Source organism: Haliotis rufescens, unplaced genomic scaffold, assembly GCF_023055435.1.
Source record: "Haliotis rufescens isolate VD_foot unplaced genomic scaffold, xgHalRufe1.0.p SCAF_19, whole genome shotgun sequence".
NCBI lineage: Eukaryota > Metazoa > Mollusca > Gastropoda > Lepetellida > Haliotidae > Haliotis > Haliotis rufescens.
In genome coordinates, this window is record NW_025963879.1 from 5662397 (window position 1) to 5683642 (window position 21246).

Here is a 21246-nt window from a genome sequence, read left to right on the forward strand (position 1 = left end):
CTCTACCTATCCTTTCTTTTTCTTTCGTTGTTGAATCGAGGAGTTTGTTACAGTTTCCGGGGAGTCTTCCGATTTCGTAGCTAAATTTCCCACCTCTCACATTATATATATTATGTATTTTGTTTATATTGTATATAGTGTCTCGTAAGCCTATGTCTGGCTGAACACACTCCATACACCTTTTGTCTTATGTGCATCGATTGTATATTGTACATGTTGTGCGTATGACACTTTAATAAACATTTTACTATTACATTACATTTTCCAGGAGTATGTGTTCTCTTAACACCATTGCAAAAGATCATGTAGAAGCCAATTGTCGTATAAATAAGGTGGATCTGATGAATCAAGACTGTTCTCATATTTTCAACAACGTCACATCTAAAAAGGAGACATCAACAAGTACATATAAAATGTGTTTTAACATTTTTCGTCAGGATATCAAAACTTGCTCTCCTTGTTACTACCTTCAATTTCAGCTAAACATGGATCCTCCTTTGGTCAAAACTTTGTTCCCTCTTAGATGAGCCTGTCAGGTGTTTCAGATTGTTGAGGCAAAAAATGTCTTTATTCAACCACACATTCAAAGTTAACTTCCAAAACTACAAACTACAAATAGTAGCCTCAACACAGAAGCAGGACTATATTATTGATTATCATTTGTAACTACCTATCTTAACCTGGCACCATACACTGGACATGTCTGAATAATGAATGTTAAATTCTTCTGGTTTCATTACAAGTAAAACTGGACACCCTATGAATATTCGCAAGAGTAAATACAAAATAGGGTCAATATTAATTCACTTTGTACACCCTATCAGCATATGTGTTAAGTATGATTTAAAACTTTACATTGAAAACCTAGATACTAATATAGCTGTATACATAAGTGACAAAAGTTGTTGAAGTAATTGTTCAAAGTAGGAAATAATCACTTCCTTTATTAAATTAATACTTGATAGCATAACAACAGCTGTATATATGTTTATGTGTGAGAAGCAGAATGGACAGGTAAATGGTGAGACCACAGACATCAATCTTTGGTCCTGGTGAGACAAATAGAAATGTAAGAAAGTGTGGTAGTCCCCATCAATGTTCTGTCAAACTTGCGAAGTAGATGCACAAGTATTTACACAAGAAAACTACATGCTGTATGTTAAAGAGATATTTTTACTTTGGCAATATATTTTACTTCACTTTACTTTGATATATTTGAGCTTGGAAGATCCCCAAGGCGAGATTCTATATATCGGGGAAAATAATCCCATTATTTGCTTTGAAACCTGGTCAAGAAGAGGTAATTTCTCTTGAAGATGTTTGAGTGTAACCTACAATCGGGCCCTTTCATTTTGTGCCACAAGGGGCGCACTCATTATTTTATATATTTTTTCTTGTAGGTGGCATCGTGTTGATAAACACAATGTTTACAGTCGTGAAGGCTACAGAATGTGTTTGAAATAGTTTTATACCCACCCTCCCTTTCCTGAGGGATTACCTTTTAGTCATGTTGTCAAGCTCATGTCATTAAATAAACTTGACTGTGTTACCCTCAAAGGCTCTTTTGTATTATGTTATTCAAACTGGTATCTATGGCTATGATTGGTAACCTGTTATAAAAAAATGAAATTTGAAATCTTTCTGAAAACATTTTCAGTTTGTAAACAGTAATAACCAGTGTCTATATTGTAAAGGTACAGCTATAGACAAGCTTCACTGGCAGATAGATAAGTGATGTTATTTGATTATGCTGTCATGGTAACCAATGATGTCACAATGGCTTCCGAAGCATTGTGCTGCAATTGTACTGTAGTGATATCTCCTAGAAGATATGGCTTCATCTCATGTTAGCGCTGTGGAAGGCAGTTCTTGATGATAAATTACATTAACTGTCTGTGCAGTGGAACCATATTACATTTTCAAAATGGTTGTGTATGTACTAGTCTGAAATTGTACATTCAAGTTACATAAAATAATGTAACATCCATCCCTAAAATACATTGATTTTCCTGTTTTCCTTTCCTTTCCTTTCCTTTTTTGTTACATTGCCCAGCGATCTGCTTAATTAAATGGGAAGCCACTCTTGGGTTGGTATGTCCAGGATCACTTCCATGTCCGGGGTGCACCTGAAAATACCCAATGTAGGACAAATGATTACAATGATCAAAAGTGTTCCACTGATAATCGATTATTAATATGGAATCTATTAGAGACATTGAAATTCCCCTCTTGGACAATTCACTGACATCCTCTCAGATATGTTCATATGAATGAAATCTAGCTCTTAAGTTCATCTGGCATGAAAGGCCATCTGACATTATGTTGTCTTCGTCTGTCGGCCAAACACATTTACATTTCTTATTTGTTCTCTGAAATGAATTAATGGATTCAGCTGAAATTTTGTGTGGATGTTTGTTGAAGGCTTTAAAATTTAAATTTTAATATGACTGCCCGATACAAATGGAATCACAATGACTTGGTAAATTCAAAAGATTTTTCAGAGGTTCCATTGTCTGATGCAAAATCACTCACAACTTCAACAGTAGATTTCTGCATTTCCAAATTAACTCTCTTGGTTACACAGATTGTCAGATTGTTTCTGATTACGTGACACATTTATGTATATATATATAAGATAGCCACGCGATAAATCACAAACAACAATAAAGAACGAAGCGTGGATTATTTCACGATAAAACTTTGTTCTATCATGACCTCATTTCTGGAGATTCAAATATGTGCTTGCAACTTGATGACGTCATATATTGAACGTTATTATGTACGTTATTTTTGAAAGGGAAGTGTCTGGTAAGTTGTACCCCATAGATATAACTGGGCTACACAGATAAACGCATTGGCCAAATGAGCGCATCCAAAAGTGAGAGAGATATGATAATCTGTGTTAGGAGAAAAGGTACAGATAATCAACTTGATGATTGTGAGAATATGCCGGGAAAAACAAACTTAACCCACCTGTTCATAAAACGGACTTGTCCAACATTTCTGAGGTCAGATTCTATTAAGGGAGTCATAATTAGTAAAATTTGGGTAAATATTTTTAAAGCTTGTACATTTTATCAATGTCCTTAAAGAGGCTGTACATAATGTTGATATCTCATGTAAGAAATAAATGACTTGTGGTTGTTGTTTATCGTACAATAAAACACTGCAGGGAGAATAAACCACTCGGGGTTGTGCTCCTCATGGTTTATTCTCCCTGCAGTGTTTTATTGTGCGCTCTGAGTGGTTTATTATCCCTGTTGTTTTTTGGTACGATAAACAAATCGTCATTTATACAATCACTGACTCAACAAAAGTCCTCATCTGTAAATCTGCTGTCCATGAACATGCCAATATATAAAAGTCAGTCACTGGTAGTGGTGTCACGTGTAAACATTGTTGTACATGTGAGGCATGCATCTGATTCAGCTGAATCTATCCTGTCGACAATAATGCTGAACGAAACTCTCGACTTCTTAGGAATTTGCGTCAACACACATTGGTTACCTTATTATCTAACATTCCCTTGAAGGACCGGCCACCAAAGAGAAGGGGAAAAGCCCTATTAATCTCAGAACATTTATGGGATTCAGTAAAGCAAGACAAGCCTGAATTACCAGACAGTGGTTCTTTTTCATGTCAATCTCCAGATCGATCAAGGTACTGTATCTCTTTAGAACAATGGGGATACGCCAATGCTCAAATTCACCATATTGAAGACAAGCAATGGGACAAGGCCAAAATACAAGGATACTTAAAATACACCGTAGATGTTCGTGTACTGGCTAACAGATATAAGCAGTGTAGTGTCTATAGTGTCTGCAAACTACAGGGAAAAACAAATGGATGGGAGATTTGTAGGTGGTTTTACTCTGACAGTAATACCAGTCTCACATGTAGATTTGCACATGCATGTGCTGTCTGTTTCCGCTTAGACATAAGGTTAGTCAGTTAAATGATGATTTACATAGACTAGGATTTAAAGACACAGCAGGATGTTTATGTGGTAGTAAATGTGAAAATGCATATATATTTTTTCTTTGAATGTGACTTGTTCAATGAACGAGACATTTTACTTAGAAACATAAGCAGTATAGCCAAAGATCTCAATTTGATATTCAATGGAAATGGGGATTTACCAGACCAATATATTATATGAAATTGTCAAAATCAGGAATGACACTCAACTGCGTGAGGCATGTGCAAATTTTAGGATGTGTTTTGGAGTTAAGTTTTTCAGAACTTAAACGTTCTTGCATAGGATGTTTGTCGTGAACACTTATCTCTGTTCTAATACTTGGTAATACCATTTATATTTCATGATCTCCTACTCTTTTTTAGAGTATATAACAACTACATGCTTCACAAATGTTTGAAGGAATAGGCATTGAGTGATAATGGACACCATACTTTCCGAATGATCTTCACTATTACCTAGACCTTACACTTAGGTCACTCAGGATCTTTTCCAATCAGTGCCCTTTCCTTTACCAAGTTTAATAGACCTACAGTGTACCCTCCATGAGTTATCACTCTTGAGAGTTTGACCTGGAGGGTGAATTAGACCTTCAATATCAGTGAAAAATGTTTCAAAAAAATTTCAAAGGGCTAACCAACATATAAACCAAATATGATAACCTTTGGTGGATTTCAACATAACAATGACAAATATGCTACTCATTCAAGGTACTCCATGATTCACATTAAAATTAGGTCTTTTTCCTGATTCCAGTATTTAAGGAGTACCTAATTGTTCCAAAAAACATTCTATTTGACCAATATTTGGTGCACATAAACCTGAAATTCCCACAAAAGGCGTTTTCGGAATAATGCCTAGGCAAATATGTGATAGAATTCCATAGAATTACCATTATTATTGCGTTCTATTCCCCATTTGTGACATCGTTAAAAGATCCCAAGCGGCCTTGGCCCAACATGACCTTCCAGACCATGAGGCCTATGACATCAATTTCGGTTCTGACGTGGTCTTAACATCATTTCCATGACCTATCTAACACCCAGTAGGCTAAATGATACAATTAAACTACTAGGTGATGATTGACAGTCATGGTAGAATAAGGCATACCCATGTGTCAGTGGGAACGGCATTGACACCTGGGGATGAAGTGTTCTACCAAGACTGTTTTACTTGAAGCTAGGCAGGTAGACAATGCCCTGATTTCATGAACAGTGAAAGTAACGACCACAGGAGATTGTAGTTGGGGTCATGTCATGCTGTAGTGGTAATGTCTTTATCTGAAGCTTTGTTACATGAAATGAAAGGGTTTCTGGATCTCCTATGTAGTGTCATTACTAAATAGAATTGGAGAGCCTGAACAGTCAAGAAAAGTCAGGCACCAATAGGAATGCTATCTTCTAGGTCGTTTGTAAGAATGTGGCAGATGTCAAAGGTTCGAACGGATCCTCTAAGACAGTGGAAAGAAAAACAGAGAGGTTTCACTTGGAGAACATGCACAGGGTTTTGATGTCTTCTAGCAAGAAAGGTCTGATGAGCCAGTTGAGGACAGGATGGATCTCTGATAGATGAAAAAACGATGTTAGGGCAAAGCGATATCCTTCAATGGATCTGCAGCATCTCGAGAGAAAACTCCTCCTCCCAGTTAGAAAGTGGTGTTGACATAGATGATATCCTTTGCTAGATTGAGCTGATTGTTTATTTGGTGAACAAGGAATCTGAGATGAGACAACAGTTGGATCAGGAAGATGGTGCGCTGATGAATATGCATCTTCTCCTGATTGGCCTACAGGAAGACATCTATTGTCGTACCTCAACAGGTCCTGATATTGGGGTTAAATTGAATTTTGGCAGGCGAGAGGTCGGTAGACATAGCCAGGTTGACTGCCTGACAGTCGGTAGCAGCAATCACTTCTCCCGACAGGTTTTCCCTCCTTGTGTCTGGAACCATGATAGTGTCCTCCTCCCTGCTGATTGTAATCAGGTTGTTGGTAATTATACTGAGTGCCCGAACCGATCCATGGTGTCCTCACACACCTTCATCAGGGGCTTATTGCGATTGTCATTAAATAAGTAAGGCTGTGATAGGTTGGTTCATGACAGTCTTAATTGTCTGCATCCTTACAATATAGTTAAGAAATTTGTGCATTAGACCGACCTGGTCAGAGTGGATGGTAACAGGTGTCTCCTCGTGTCTCCCCTCGTATCCCAGCATCAGAGTCCTCTTGTTGTAGGATAACATGGTGAACTCTAGCCACAAAGAAATTGATGTCGACCCAAATGTCCATTGCAAAGTTGGTTGGTAGAGTCCATGTCACAGAGTCTAGTCAATGCAATCGGTATTGTCATGTTAGGAGACTTGACAAGTTTGTAGAAATCCTCATCCAAGGTGTTGGATCAGGTAAAGGGCAATCATGTGTGCAGTACATTTGCTGTTTCAATGGAGGAAGTGGTAAGTTCACATGGCTCCTTGATTGCCCAACCGAATTGTTAACTTGGTAGACAACCACTGATAGTAAGTTGGTCATGGGAGAGGGTGATGCAGTGATAGTAATGATGAGATGATAAAGTTCCTCAATTACCTCCATCTTGGTTTGTAGTCAAATGATGCCCACAGAAGGTGAACCATCAGAATTGCAGAAGTCCCTCTGCTCTCGATCCAAGACTGGGTAAGTAGGACTGTCCTCTGAACTGTGCATCAGCTGGGTCACACGTGACACATGTTCATCCAAAACCATAGACTCCCAGCCCCAGGTCACGATCCCAAACCAAGTTGTTGATAGTTGCCATACCTTGCACATGCAGCACAGCTTCCTGTACTCCTGACCTGACTGGGTTATCTGGTGAACAGAGTGGGTCAATATCTGAACTAACCATGATTTCTGCACTGGTGACTAACACTAACAGGTCGCTTCTTGGTAATCTGTGTGGCTCTCCTGCTATTCATTCAGTCCTCCTTCAAAAGACTTTGGGAAAGTTGATTTGTGGCATATGTCTGGGAAGGAGCATCTGACTTCGTGGGAGGCTTGGGGTTGTCCTGCTTTCCAGGAAGGTTGCCAATGTCAGGAGATTGCACCCAGAAGCTTGTCCAGCATGACCTGCATGCTCTCCTGATGGTCTCAGGGAAAGATGAGACGTGGCACCTGTCTTGGGTGACATGTCAGACACAGGGGGCCTGGGGTTGTTCTGCTTCCCAGGAAGGTTCACACTTACTGGACTGTGAAAAGTCAGAATTGCCACTTTCTTCTCTGCCACTTGACACTGTCCAAGATTTAGCAACCTTGAAAAAATCATCCAGTGGGAGAGAAGCACACTAGGTTCATCTGGACTCTGTACAAGATTGGCACTTCCATCAAGTACCATGTGGGTCACCCAAGGCCTTAAAATGCCAACATGCCGTACATGTTCGTGGTGGAGATGCTATCTTGCTCCACATGACACGTTTAACACCTCAGAAACTGAAACCCTACTATAAATTAATTCTCTTCAGCTTCCACGCAAGTTAGAAGCAGCATCTAGTCTTTTTGTAAACTACATGGACTGAAATTCCGAACTTTAATATTGTGTGAAAACAACCAACTTTCCACAACTAGAATTTTTCTGTTTTATTTTATTATTTTTTTATGTTACAGTAACACACACAGGAGAAGAAACAGATAATTAGTGTCTGCACATGGGCAGAGGTATAGGAACAGAGATATTATTAGTATCTAAACTGCTTATTTTGAGTTTGTATTCATAGACTATCAAATAATAGTTATCACTATTATTAACTCATTCAACACCAGTCAACCAGAAGCTTTTACTGCTGTGACACGGAGTTCCCAGACTCTTGTGTGATAGATGAAGCGAACATTTATCAAGGAAAATATCTGCTTGTAAAACATCTTTGCTACTGTATGTTATACTCCATTTGAAAGGTCTAATCCTAGTGCTTATACCCATGAAAGTTATGTTTATCACATTATTTACAACTTAATTTAGTTTGTTGTAAATAAGAAAATGTAAGATAACACTTTTATAACATCCAGATTAAGAACCAAGGAAGCGAGGATTTGATTTTCGGCAAAACATACAATTTAATAAAATCCACTTACCTACTACTTTTCATTTTCATTGTTTACGTAATTGAAAAATTATTTTTTAAAGAATTATAAAAAGTATCTGTCATCACCCATTTCCCAATAACAGCGGCTGCCCGCTCAGTAACATGAAGAAATACCTCCGTTTTCAAAGCTTCATATGAATAACATGTGTGTCGAAGACTGCTATGTGACACACCATCAGAAAGCTAATGTTTTCATCTACACGATAGTAACTTCACCTTCGAGTCTTTTCATAGCTGTAACATGCGATTTTATGAATAAAAATTACGCTTTCTTGTCAAAATCTGCTTGGTCATTGGTCAAATTTGAGCATGTGACCTAAGGCAGCCAATCAAATTACAGCAATGGTGCCGTCCTGGTGTATGATGAATTTCAGATTTTGACGAAAAGGTTTTTGTTAAATCATGTAATTCTGAACGTCTTAAGCAGGAAATTGCGATCTATATTAAAAATATGGAACTTCATGGATGTATCGTGCTCGGTTATGAGCTGTGACAAAGATTTTTCATGCATATATTTTGGCACAACACATCATGTCCGAGCCGAGAAATCGCATGAAAAGATGGAAATAATAACTTATATTTAAGTTTGGCAACTTTTAGATATATTTTTGTTGATTTTATTTATTACTTTGTGTACTATACTTAAAGATTTGCTTGTAACGTCTTTATTTTGCTCTTTGACATGTTCAGTGTGGACCGTTGTCAAAGTGTTTGTCCGAGAATTTTATTTTTAATAACATTGCGAGAAACAGTGAGTAATATTTTAATCTATTGATAAAAAATTATAAATTTAAATGGAATATGTATTTCAGACATTGTGAAATGTGATAGAATTAATAAATGAATGATATGACAGGTAGGTTAAAAAGAAAATTTTATATTATTTTGACTTGACTACGGCCTGGTCGGTCTACTGGCCTGCAGTGTCTGGGGACTGGAGCCTTCTTGGGCGGTGTACCGACCTACAGTGTTGAAAGAGTTAATTCAAAGACTACTACCTGTTTTACATTTGGGCTAATATGACAGAACTCACTAATTATCTGCATCCATGGTTGGTGATGTTGGAAAGACGTGAACACAGAGGTTTATGAAGGGAAATACATTTACCTTATTTTCTTGAGTATAGTGCGCACCCAAGTATAATGCGCACCCCCCTCTAGTGGATTCAGTAGTTTTGAAATCATTTTTTTTCGAATATTACGCGCAGCAAAAAATTACACCATACTCCTTCAGCGAATTCCGGTAAACAAACAGCTGATAAGAAACTTGGTCAGTACAAATTTGAAATTTGAGATAAAAAAATCACCAGACATGTTGATTTACCATTCAAATTGTACTTTTTGTTCTGATTACCTTGTCATTTTCTCGAAAACTTAGTCGGAAACAGCAATCAGCTGTACACACGTTTCCTTGGAAAAACTTACCCTATGATATAACTTTGAAGGATTTTGATGTAAGGATTGGGAAAAAACTATATCTGAAACTATTTTTTTATCAGGAATAATATATCCTTATCCCTTTACTAAATATATTTAAAGTAATAATAACCCTAAGTGTAGCACTTCGGTGCAGCTGATCGCTATTGCTGTTTTTGTTTTTTCATATGGAACGATTTGACCAGTCACCGTCGAGGCTCCTGGGCATGTGATCGCGAGAACTCCATGTTGACATATATCCTCAAACTACAACAAATATGACTTTTAATAAGTATGGCATTTATGATATATGTATCCATTCTCTGTCAACTAAAGTTCGTTTCAAGGCGTCTATAAGGGTAATCTGACCGTGGTTGCTGTTAATAACGATGAGTTGTGCGATCTTCTGATAGCTTCACACACAATTTCACCGAAATTAATAAAAACAATATTAAAAGGAATTTTGAATGAAATTAATTAAATAAGTTACAAACATAAGTCCAGATATACAATCAACACTTTTTATAACCAGACAGTGTTATTACATGATTAATTTGCGTACTTCAGTATGGATTTGTTGACATGGTATTTCCGGTGTTTCATGCTCACGGTAATGTCTTTCCATTGGGGGAAAAAACATCAAAACTCGCTATGTTGTGTATAATGCCCACCCCCTTCTACACAGCTGTGTCTTTTGGCATAAAAGTGTGCACCATATTCAAGAAATTATGGTAGTATTTCAAGTGGTTATGGATGGTTGCCAGTGAAAAGATTTTTTAGTGTCTTCCAGCCAAAATACATGATTTCTGTCACTGATGTAACAGAGGTTTTATATTCATAAGAATTACATACATTCTGTCAAGTGAGCCCTTGTCTCAAAGGGAAATAAGAAATGTTTACTTTTTTGCTGAGGAATAAAACTCTGGAAACATCTGCAGCCTTGTATTTGTGAGTGGATCCCGCAGCATATGATCTACCTCTGCCTCCATGTGTTGGATCACCTCCTGCAGGTCCTGTTGCTCTCGAGTGTGAAATTCTATTTCCTGCAAAATATAATATGTTTATACAGTGATCCCTCGATATACCGCTGTCATCGGGGTCCAAGAAACCGACCCCGCGTTCTAGGAAAGAGCGTTGTACAGATATTCCTTGCTGAGGTTCACATTACGTAATGATGGTAGTGAATGGAACAGTGGCGCAATTATTTCACAGTGGCATGGGACATGTAGATGTATGTAACACTGATCGTGGACGATGATTCAAACTGCATGCGTAAAAAAATAAAAATACTTTGTGTAAATTAATCAAAGTAGTCTGTATTATTTTACGACTGGATGTTATACATGTAGAATCTAAATAAGTGTTGTTCTATTTTAAGTTTTTTGGAAGAAAATTGGTCCGATCGCCGACCTACTCACATTATCGATCGATGACAGTACATTACAAAGCCAAACAATTATTATTCGACACTGATAAAAATATTCTAAATACCTATCAAAGACGGCATACTAGATGGTAACAATATTTCCAAAAGTAAATTTCGGTGATGTAAATGCGATGCTTCATGAAAATATTGTGTAACTTGGGATCTCAACCCAAATGAGCATCAGTGAGACGAGTTGGAGCAATGTTTATGCCAACATGAACCAGGGCAATACCACCTCTTTATAATGTTGCCTTTCTCCTTCTTGGAATTCTTGTTATCAAAGCTTGACCACATTCAAGATTAAATTGTGTCTGTGGTGTACTGACAGCCCATAAAATGCACAAGCAGCACAAGGATTTGTGACACCATTCATCTTATCAGATACTCTTATTACCTTAAGCAACACAGGAGGTTGTAGGGATTAAATTCATCAGAAATCGGTCATCAAAAGAAAGATCAGCTTTGAAAAATGACTGCCAGTGATCCTAATACCCCAACAAACCCAAAACATTGCACATGGACCATGCAATGTGTCTGTCCAAGTGGGTAGGGGGGTCATTCTTGATAGTAACACTTCAGTGAAAGGTCATCAAATCACTTCGAGTCACTGATTTTCATTATTCACAGGGACACATAAGCTCTCTATTCTTGCTTTAATGCAATTTTTGTGATCAGATTGGGAACGCATTGTCTACAACAACATTGAGGTAGAACTTAAACATTTTTTCGTTTCATTCATACACATGGCCATCAAAATACTAGGTGTTTTCTATCAATGAATGGCTTTTGTGTCTATTGATGAGTATAACGTTGGCCTTAATTGGTTAATTCGTCGCGAACCTGTCTCATGGCTCAAATAGTCTTCATTTTTTATTGTGTGGTCTTGTCACGATGGTCAGTTCTGTGGACAGCCACTACATCTTCCTTATCAACTATCACTTCTCTATCTCCCGTAATCCAATGAACTTTTCATTATCTTGTGATACAGGAAAGTAACATATTTTGACATTATTCTTATGAGAAAATTGTTCCTTCTGGTTAGCCAAACTCAATGATCATTTTGGATAGGACTTTGCATTTCCAGACCTTATTTTAGATCTGACATTATAGTGTCTCTGACTGTGTTTCGTTTCACGAGTTTCTCGTTTTCAGCCACAATGTTTTCTTTAGTATTTGTTCAATAAAGTGTTCAAATTCAGTATTTATCAGCATATCCACTAAAGTTTCCTGAATTTCTGCTAGTTCATTGTTAATGTCAATGATAGCTGATTGGTTTTGAGGCATATGGAAAATATTGGGAAAATATTATAAGACAGTTCACAGTTTTCATGTGACCAAATTTACTTACCAACAGGATTGGAGAATCAAGCATGGAATGGACGGGCTGACCTATGACCAGTATTTTGCTTAGTTGTAAAAAATGTTTCAATCTGTCTCATACAAAGTCAACATTCACTATTGACCACATATACTTAAAGTTTATGCATATTGAGGAACACTTCTTATAGAGTTTGGAGAAAATTTCAGGAGAGTGTGTTTACCCATGTGGCTAGTCAGAGGAGGCAACCTGAAAATTACCTTTTGCATCACTAAGTTCTGCAGTGCCATATCCTTCAAACTTGGATGCATCATGGAAACTGCTTTCTGAAAAATCAAATTCACCATATTATTGATAGGAACTTCAGACTATCTATTCTAATCTCTGTCCCCACATGGTGGCACAATGGTGTACATAGAAAGATATATCACCCATTTGTTTAACCATGTTTGCCACAGCATGTACAGTGTTATCACTATCTAGACAGCTATCAATAGTTTTGCAAAGGACAAGGTTGGAAAAGGGCTCTTATTGGCCCACTGGAAAATTTAAAATTTGGAGAAAACTTTCAAAATATTTATGAAAATTATCAGACATCAAACAATAGTTAGCATTGTTAATAATTCTAAGAACACTACCTCTATTACATCAGTGCTGTATTTTGGCTATCATCACACCATAAAATCTTTGGATTTAAACAGAAGTCCTCTTCACTGTCAACTATCCATAACCAGTTGAGATACTAATAATATCTCCCTCCTAAAACTCTGTGCATGTGCAGACAGGAAGTCTTCACTTCTTCCAACATCAGCCACCTCGATGCAGAATATTGGTGAGGTAAGCTGTATTACTCCTGATGAGGTAGTATTCTTTGAATTATTAACTTTGATAACTATTTCTGTTGTTTAATAATTCCTTCAAATAGAAGAAAATTAACCCTTGAGTCACATCAAAATTGTTTTTTTAAATTATAATCCAGTTTTTGGGAGGTGTTCCTAATTGTTCTAAACAAACCATACTAGTTGTTTTGACCAATATTAGGTGCACATAATCCCAAAATAAGGCCCAAGGCAAATGCAAATATGAGGAAAACTTCCATAGAATTACCATCATATCTGCTTCCAATTACTAACAATTGTGACATCATCAATCAATCCCTAGCAGCCTTGTCCTGATGGAACCTTCCAGACTGTGACACCTATAAGTTTCTCCCGGTTCTAATGACGTGACTTCCAGCCTTGACATAATTTCTGTGACTTATGAGCATGATCACTTGCTGTTAACCTATGACCTGTCCTTCACCTTGTAGCCAATAGAGTACAAAAGCTTAATCTGCCTTCCAAGGCTGTTGCTGCTGTAACCGCCCAACTCTTTTTCGAGGGGGTGGGGAGCTACTGGGTGATGATCTACTGGGTGATGATCGACTGGGCTGCGATGACTGGACAGAGGCTGTTGATACCCTAGTAGTAGTGAATGCAGTGTAGGAGCACCACTGACACATGGAGACTATAAATTTGTCCATGAAGTGAGGTTAATAGATGTGCAATTACTTCCAAGTGTACAGGTGGAGGGAGTGTAGGATGCCATACATGATGTCTGATCTGGGTTGGAAGAGGTGATCTTAGTGTTTAGCAGTCAGAGGAATTCATCCCATAGTAACAGAACCGTCTGGAAAACAGCCAGTCAGACATACCTGTGCTATAAGAATGATTGTGCAGTCTGCGTTTTCCATCTTCCGAAGTACTCTGTCTAGAAGAGACCAAGTGGGATAGTTGTATGCAAAGAACTCCATGGAATCACGTCCACTTCAACAGTTTCGTTGAGAGACCCATTCTGCAGCCACTATCCTCCATCAAGAAAGGCTGTCTGCCCAGATGTTGAGTTCCCCATGAAATGTGGCAGGCATCCATCGTGCAATGGCTCGAGTCATCCAAGGCAAATACATATGTAGTCTCGTGCATCAATCCAATCAACATGGTTCCTCCCTGTCTCTGGACATAAGGCACCACTTGGGTGATATCCTCTACTAGGTTGAGCTCCGACTTGGTGGTGTGAAACAGCAGTTGGATCAGGAAGATGGTGTTCTGACAAATCTGCAATTGTGTACTGATCAGGCTGATCAGGAAGTTGTCGATATATCCATTGATAAGCACTTGTTGGAGGCGAGCAAAACTGATAATTGGTGTGATTATCCAGGGGGATAACCTAGAAGTGACCGGAAGTACTGTTGACTGAGAATTTGAAATATTTCCTGGATCCAGAGTGAATTGGCACAAATAGGTATGGATCATTGAGGTCAAGGCTGATCATCCAATCCTCAGTCCAGAGCCATATGTGAACATGAGTAGTGATTCCATCTGGAATTTTGGTGGGCATATATAAGATTTTTCTTGTTGTTCAAACTGATGATCATGCACATTTCGATAGTGTTTTCCTTGGGTACAACAAAGACAAGAGAAAAGAAGACTTTGCTGTGATCCCTAATCCTCCAGTTCCTGTATAGCATACTTGTACAAGGGGTGTTCATTAAAGATTTCCCCTGACCCACTTCCGATGGACCTAGTGGAATGAAACTTTGCATAGGTATTAGTCTTTCTCCACATAGGAACCAACAAGAGTTACACACTTCTCCCATCGTTTTATGCAACTATGGAGACCTCGCTTGTAAAAGCCCTCATTTTGCGTCTCAAACCAGGACTTGACTTCAGAAATCAGTGTTTCATCATCTGTGAAACGTTTTCCCTTCAAAAATGACTTCATGGTTGGAAAGAGGTGGAAGTCAGATGGTGCAAGGTCAGGAGAGTAAGGAGGATGTGGAAGGATTTCATAGCCACAGGACCGCGCTTCTGTCTGGGCAACATGAGAGTTGTGTACTGGAGCATTGTCTAGCAGGAGACGGACACCTTTGGTCAGCATGCCACGCCTCTTAAGCTTGATAGCGTCCCGCAATTTCCGCAGCAGTGAAGCATAATAAGCTCCTGTAATTGTGGTACCCTTTGCCAAGAAATCCATCATCACTACTCTGTGCTGGTCCCAAAACACCGTGAGCATGACCTTGCCTGCAGAGGGTTGGACACGTGCCTTCTTTAGGGGTGGTGACTCCACATGCTTCCATTGCATCCACTGAATTTTAGTCTCAGGATCATAGTGATGGACCCATGTTTCATCCTGTGTGATAAGTCTGTCAAAAAAGTTTGCCTGTTTTTTTTGGCACATGTCCAAAAGATCCTTTGAGCAATTGACTCGTTCCTGCTTTTGGAAAGGTGTGAGCAACCTGGGAATCCATCGTGCAGACACCTTATGCATGTTCAAATTGTCATGGATGATTTTTTCCACAGACCCTACACTGATCTTGACATCTTGTGCTAATTGGCGAACAGTTATACGTCGGTCTGCCAAAATGGCGGTCTCCACTTGATGGATAGTGTCCTCATCAATGGCTGAATGGGGGCGACCAGGAAGGGCAGCTGTTTCCACAGATGTCCGACCACACTTGGACTGGCGATGCCAGTGTTTAACAACGTCATATGATGGGGCATCTTCCCCATAAGTTGCTTTCATTTCATCGAAAGTTTCTTTTGGTGTGCGACCTTTCAAATATAAAAACCTAATCACTGCTCGGTATTCTACTGGCTCCATTGTCACACCCTACTCGATCATAACACCTGTAAAAGTGGTAAGATTAATAGTTCGGTGCTGCAAATTCAGACATAACCCATAGATACATGTATCATTACACATGTGAAATCTCAACCAAATATGATAACCCTAAGTGGTTAAGGGGAAATCTTTAATGAACACCCCTCGTATAATAGTGTCTGAATAGCCAAGGAGGCTGCCTGCTTGGGACCTTCCAGATAGAACCGATGGCCTGCTGGCTGGGAGACAAGATTTGGTCATCAATGAAAAGGAACTTGTATCCTTCCAGAACCAGGTATGAATCCAGTGGTTGGACAAGATATGCGTTTGATTTTCAGCGAATGGTACCAATCGTCCCCCACTGGTCCTCTTATTTGGGTTAGTTTGAATTTTGGTACACAAGAATCCATAGACATAGCCAGGTCAATAGGGTTTGGTCCAAATGATGTAAGTGCCTCACAGTCAGTACCAGGTGTCACAACTTCCAAGAGGTTTTCCCTTCTAGTGGCCCCAGAAATGATAATGAGGTTGTTGGTAATCATCCTGAGTCATCCAATGTAGTTTTGTCAGCACAGAGGCTTGTCCATCTGATATCTTCTTCTATTGACCAATATAACATAGCTATGTGATAAATCCCAGAGAACAATAAAACACTGTTCTATCATGACGTCATTTCTGGAGATTTGAATGGCTGTGCCTCCTTCATAATATATTCTCCCTGCTGTGTTTTATTGTAAAATAAACAACTGCCTCTCATCGTTTATTTCTTAATTAAATAGGTGAGGGTTGTTTCATGACAGTCTTCCTTGTCTGCTCTGAGACCAGCACTGTGAGGAGAGAAGGTGCTGCCTCTGCATCCAAGGTAACTGGGTGGACATTCACATTTAGGCGGTGAGTAGCTCCTCCTGCTTCCTCACAATATGATCCATTAATCAGTGCATACTACCGAACTAGTCAATACCTGGTAACCCAGTATAAGATTCCAGCAGTGGTGGGACAACATGGTGAACAAATTGATAAAGGCCCCAATGTCCAAAGTCCATATCCCGAACTCTTGTCAATGGAATTTGGTGGTGTCATGTAAGGAGACTTGACAAAAATGTAGAACTCCTCGTCCAGGTAAAGGGCAATCATGAGTGTAGTATGTTCTCTGTTTCAATGGAGAAGTTTTAAGTTATGATCACTCCTGATTGCGCAACCCATTTGTTAACTTGGTAGACAACAAGTGGCCTGTAAGTTCTTCAGTGTGGTGGGCCCACAGCACACCACATACTCTAACATCTGTGGGACTGATGATAAAGTTCCTCAATTATCTCTGAGAATGACTGTCCTGGTTCGTAGTCAAATGATGAATCAAATGATAGGTTGGGCCACAGGTGACATGTGTTGATCCAAGCCTTGGGTCACGATCTGAGAATGATGGGTCACTTTGGAGATCCTCTCTCATCCAACATCGCTGCACATGTAAAGCAAACCAGGAGAAAAGATTTGGAAAGGGGAATATGTGGACCTGGCAATGCTGACCCCAAAAGAGAATGAAGCTGAGGATGATGAAGGAACCCTTAGACTGTGGACAGACAGGTAGTGTGTAGTGTGTGACACAAGTACAGCCGCACAGCTTGCCAAGTCGCTTGGCATCGGGCATGGACAACTTCCTTTCACATTTTCAATATACATTGAGATACAAGCCCCTGTTCATATAGTACAGGGTTTTGGTGTCTTACATGTAGGCTAAATGTAATACAGCATTCACATTTAGGGTGACTGTTGGTCTACAGATGAGTAACAAATTGTCACCATTTGTTGGGATTTCAACAAGGATTCATGCCTCAGGTGGAGGTCAGCTTGTCTCAGTTGGATTCAATCCACCTTGCCCATTAGGCCCATAGCTGGCAGCACCCAGAAGCAAGGTGCATTGTTCAATCAAAACTGGATAAGGAGTTAGACTAGGGAAGAATGGCCAGGTCTTTCAATCGCCCTTATTTCCAGAACATACAGGTGTCACCAACAGACCTAGTACCCAAAACACAGGAGTCAGTAACCATCCTCTGAGGGCAAGTCACCTGATGGCTTCAGACAAATACATCACCTTTCTTATCTGCAGGGGCAGTATGACAACATTTCTCCACAGGATTGCTGAGTCACATACGCTTGTCTTGACAAAGCAGTGAGGATGGCATAGCAGTTACGTCTAGACGATTGCTTTCCAAATTTGATGTTAAATCAGCATTTTGCATTGTTCCAGATTTTGAACTGCTGGGAATCTCCTTTCAAGGTAGCTTTTATGCTGATAAAAGTTTGCCGTTTGGTTTTTCAATTTCATGTCTGATATTTGAAACTTTCAGTACCTTTCTGCAGTGGTGTATACAGCAGCAACTTTCAAACCAACAGATTATGCACTACTTAGATGATTCCTTAACTGGCAGTCAGGCAGGTACACAGGAATGTAGAGATAACCTTCATGTAAGCTTGCAAATGCCTGAGCTCTTTGAAGTGGCAACGACTGCAAATTGACACTGTGGCAATGCAGGTTAGGATACCGCAAAACAAGACTGATGTGTTGAGAAAGGTATGTTGACTGTAGGTACTTAAAAGGTAACAAAGTGAGATCTACAGTCATATGTCTTGTAGAGGGATTGACAGAAGATCTCTCTATCTGGCTTGAATTCCCACCTATGACAATGGCGTCTAAATCTTTCAGCATGTTCAGTGGATTGACAATTGTACATTGCAGATCAGCAACTAATCATCAAATTAATCAGATCCCTGCTCTTCAGCAGGAATCTGTTTAGTCCTTCTGCTTCTCAGCAGATTGGAACCTTTTGGCTTTACTTAATTAAGGTCTGCGTTTAAGCAGAGATTTAGTATTTTGCAGCTGGCAACATATTTGCCCACTACTGTTGCTGCTTGCTGGTAACACAAGTCGCCCATTATAACTCATTCTAATAATAGCTTAATGCAGCCCACAAGTCCCACCACACCTTTGACCTTGAACCCAATATACACATTTCTTATTTCTCTTGCCTTGTCAACTTTTGGTAAGGCAGGTTACTTGACATGGAGTGTTTAAAAAATATCACATGCGTTAAACACATTATGCAAACATAATTCTACCTTTAAAATATTTCTGCAATGAGGTAAGAAAACTATTTCTCAAGTGAGTATATTTCTTACATATAAAAAAGGACATGGTATTGATCCTCTACTAAATGATGGGTCACAGTCTTTACATCAGATTCTGTATGACATGTTTAACAATGACTTTTAATGAATAATGTTTCCTCAAATGTTGAGAAGAGATATTCTAAATTTACACACTGCTCTAACTACCGTTTGTCTCAGAAAACATTTATATATAATTCAGCTTGCAGAAGAGCTTTTATAGTAACATAATGCACTAAAATTGTAGAAGACTCTAAACTTTGGTGCCATGGTAGGAAATGAATATCTGTTATTTTTGTTACACATCTTCTAAATGTAGAAAAAAACATGTTCTTATCACCAACATCTTGGAATAACCAGACATATGCAAAACCACTATTGAATAACATTTATCTCACATATGATGTCCCATGTTCCATCCTATGACAACACAGATGTTTTAAAATAATGTTGATGTCAACAGTAGCACACACAGGAAAGAAGTGAAGACTTCCTGACTTATTGGTATCTTAACTACTTGTGGATAGTTGACAGTGAAGAGGACTTCTGTTGAAACTATAAACGTCTTATGGTGTGATCCAAGCCGAGATACAGGATTTCTGGCACTGATGTACTGTAGATCTTGAAATTAATGCGAGCATGAATTAAATGGGAAAATGTGAGTGGTCTTTGTTTGCATTAATGAAACTTCACATTTATGTCTCCAAAATGACCATCAACAATAAGACGACATCACTGCACATTTTGGATAGCTTAAATTCTAACTTGAATATAAACACAAATACGATTTATTGAGCAGCAGTTGTAACAAGTACATAAAAATGTCATTCAAAGTATAGGAATTACACAATAGGCATCCGGTGAGTTATAAAGAGTTCTACCCAATCGTGTCAAACTCGGCATCATTGACCACTCCAGCAGTCCAGACAGACGCCACCCATGCAACACTTCGTCAAAGGCCGACACAACCCAACCCGCACTGATAGACTTCATCACACTCCTCAGGGCTCCCTTCCACAAAGCGGTCGTAGCTCTAAGACCTAGAAACTCCTATACTTTAACATAGACTTACGACTGTAGTAGCGCTATGATCGCTTTGTGGAACAGGCCCCAGGGGCGGTATTCACAAAGCTTCTTAGAATTTTCTAAGAAATTGACTTAAGCTTTCTTAAAAATTCTTAGCTAAGAAAAAATCTTAAGTATCAATTCACAAACAGTCTAAGTATGATTCTTAGCAAAGTATTGGTATAATATCTAAGATTTTTCTTAGTCTACCCCGTTGCATCTTGGGATATAAAGTTTGGACTAAGAATATTCTTAACACCTTTCGAGTGACGTTTTGGAGATTCCCTTATCTATAAATAGCAACAAAACACGACTCTTCAGTGTTGAAAACGCGAAAATCAAAAGTTTTGGCAGACAACCTATTTTCGTTCAGCGGGAATATCGGCGGCAGCCAGCGAACATGACTGAAAAAAAGCGAAAACCCAACTGGTCTGAGGACCAAAACCTGCTCCTGACGAAACTTGTTGACGAAAACAAAGCGGTTTTGTTAGGAAAGTTCGGGGCAGGTGTGACAGCGCAAAAGAAAAAGGAAAAGTGGGTAGAGTTGACCCACATGATCAACACAGCATGTACGGCAGACCATAAAGATAGTTTGTGCCACTCTTTGGTATTGAAATATATAGAACTAGATTGTATTGTATTGTATCATATTTAACATAAATTTATTTTCAGGGAAAGAAAAAATAAATGTTCTTGTACAAGTTTTCAGTTATATCACAGTGCCACATCCAGTACCTATTCGTTTATTTCTGAAATTTACATTACACAATTGAGAATTGAATATTTTTATGTAAATCATAGGATGCATCAGAGCCCCTAAATAGGTGGGGAAAAAAAATGGCATAACATCCAAAGTAAAGCCAGGGGAGAAATTGCAAGGTACAAGCAAGGTGTTATCAGCACAGGTAATTATTGTAGTTCACATTTTGCAACACTGAACTGTAATAGTAGTTTTAAAGTGCATAAATCACCAGATCTGAGATACATTTAATCTTAATGTGATACAATTATTGTCTAAGTTAGCTTTCAAGTTAAAAAAAATTGTATTTGGTGTCATTAAGTACATTTTGGTGTCGCTTACAGTGTATAATCAATTCTTAAAAGTTTGAATTTACATATGTATACAACTCTTAGGTT

The 21246-nt window shown here is 38.7% G+C and overlaps 1 protein-coding gene across 2 annotated transcripts in view; it reads right to left on the reverse strand.

Moving 5' to 3' along the window:
- Positions 1-549: 549 nt before the first annotated feature.
- LOC124148419 (uncharacterized protein C20orf96-like) overlaps positions 550-21246 on the reverse strand; it is a 161186-nt gene continuing 140489 nt past the window's right edge. For both annotated transcript variants that reach the window (XM_046519503.2, XM_046519504.2), the window contains exons 10-12: positions 12504-12569; positions 10400-10542; positions 550-2126 (exon numbers count right to left, since the gene is read on the reverse strand). In XM_046519503.2, coding sequence (XP_046375459.2) covers positions 2066-2126; positions 10400-10542; positions 12504-12569 — 270 coding nt within the window. In that variant the 3' untranslated portion in view covers positions 550-2065. The remainder of the gene's footprint in view (positions 2127-10399; positions 10543-12503; positions 12570-21246) is intronic.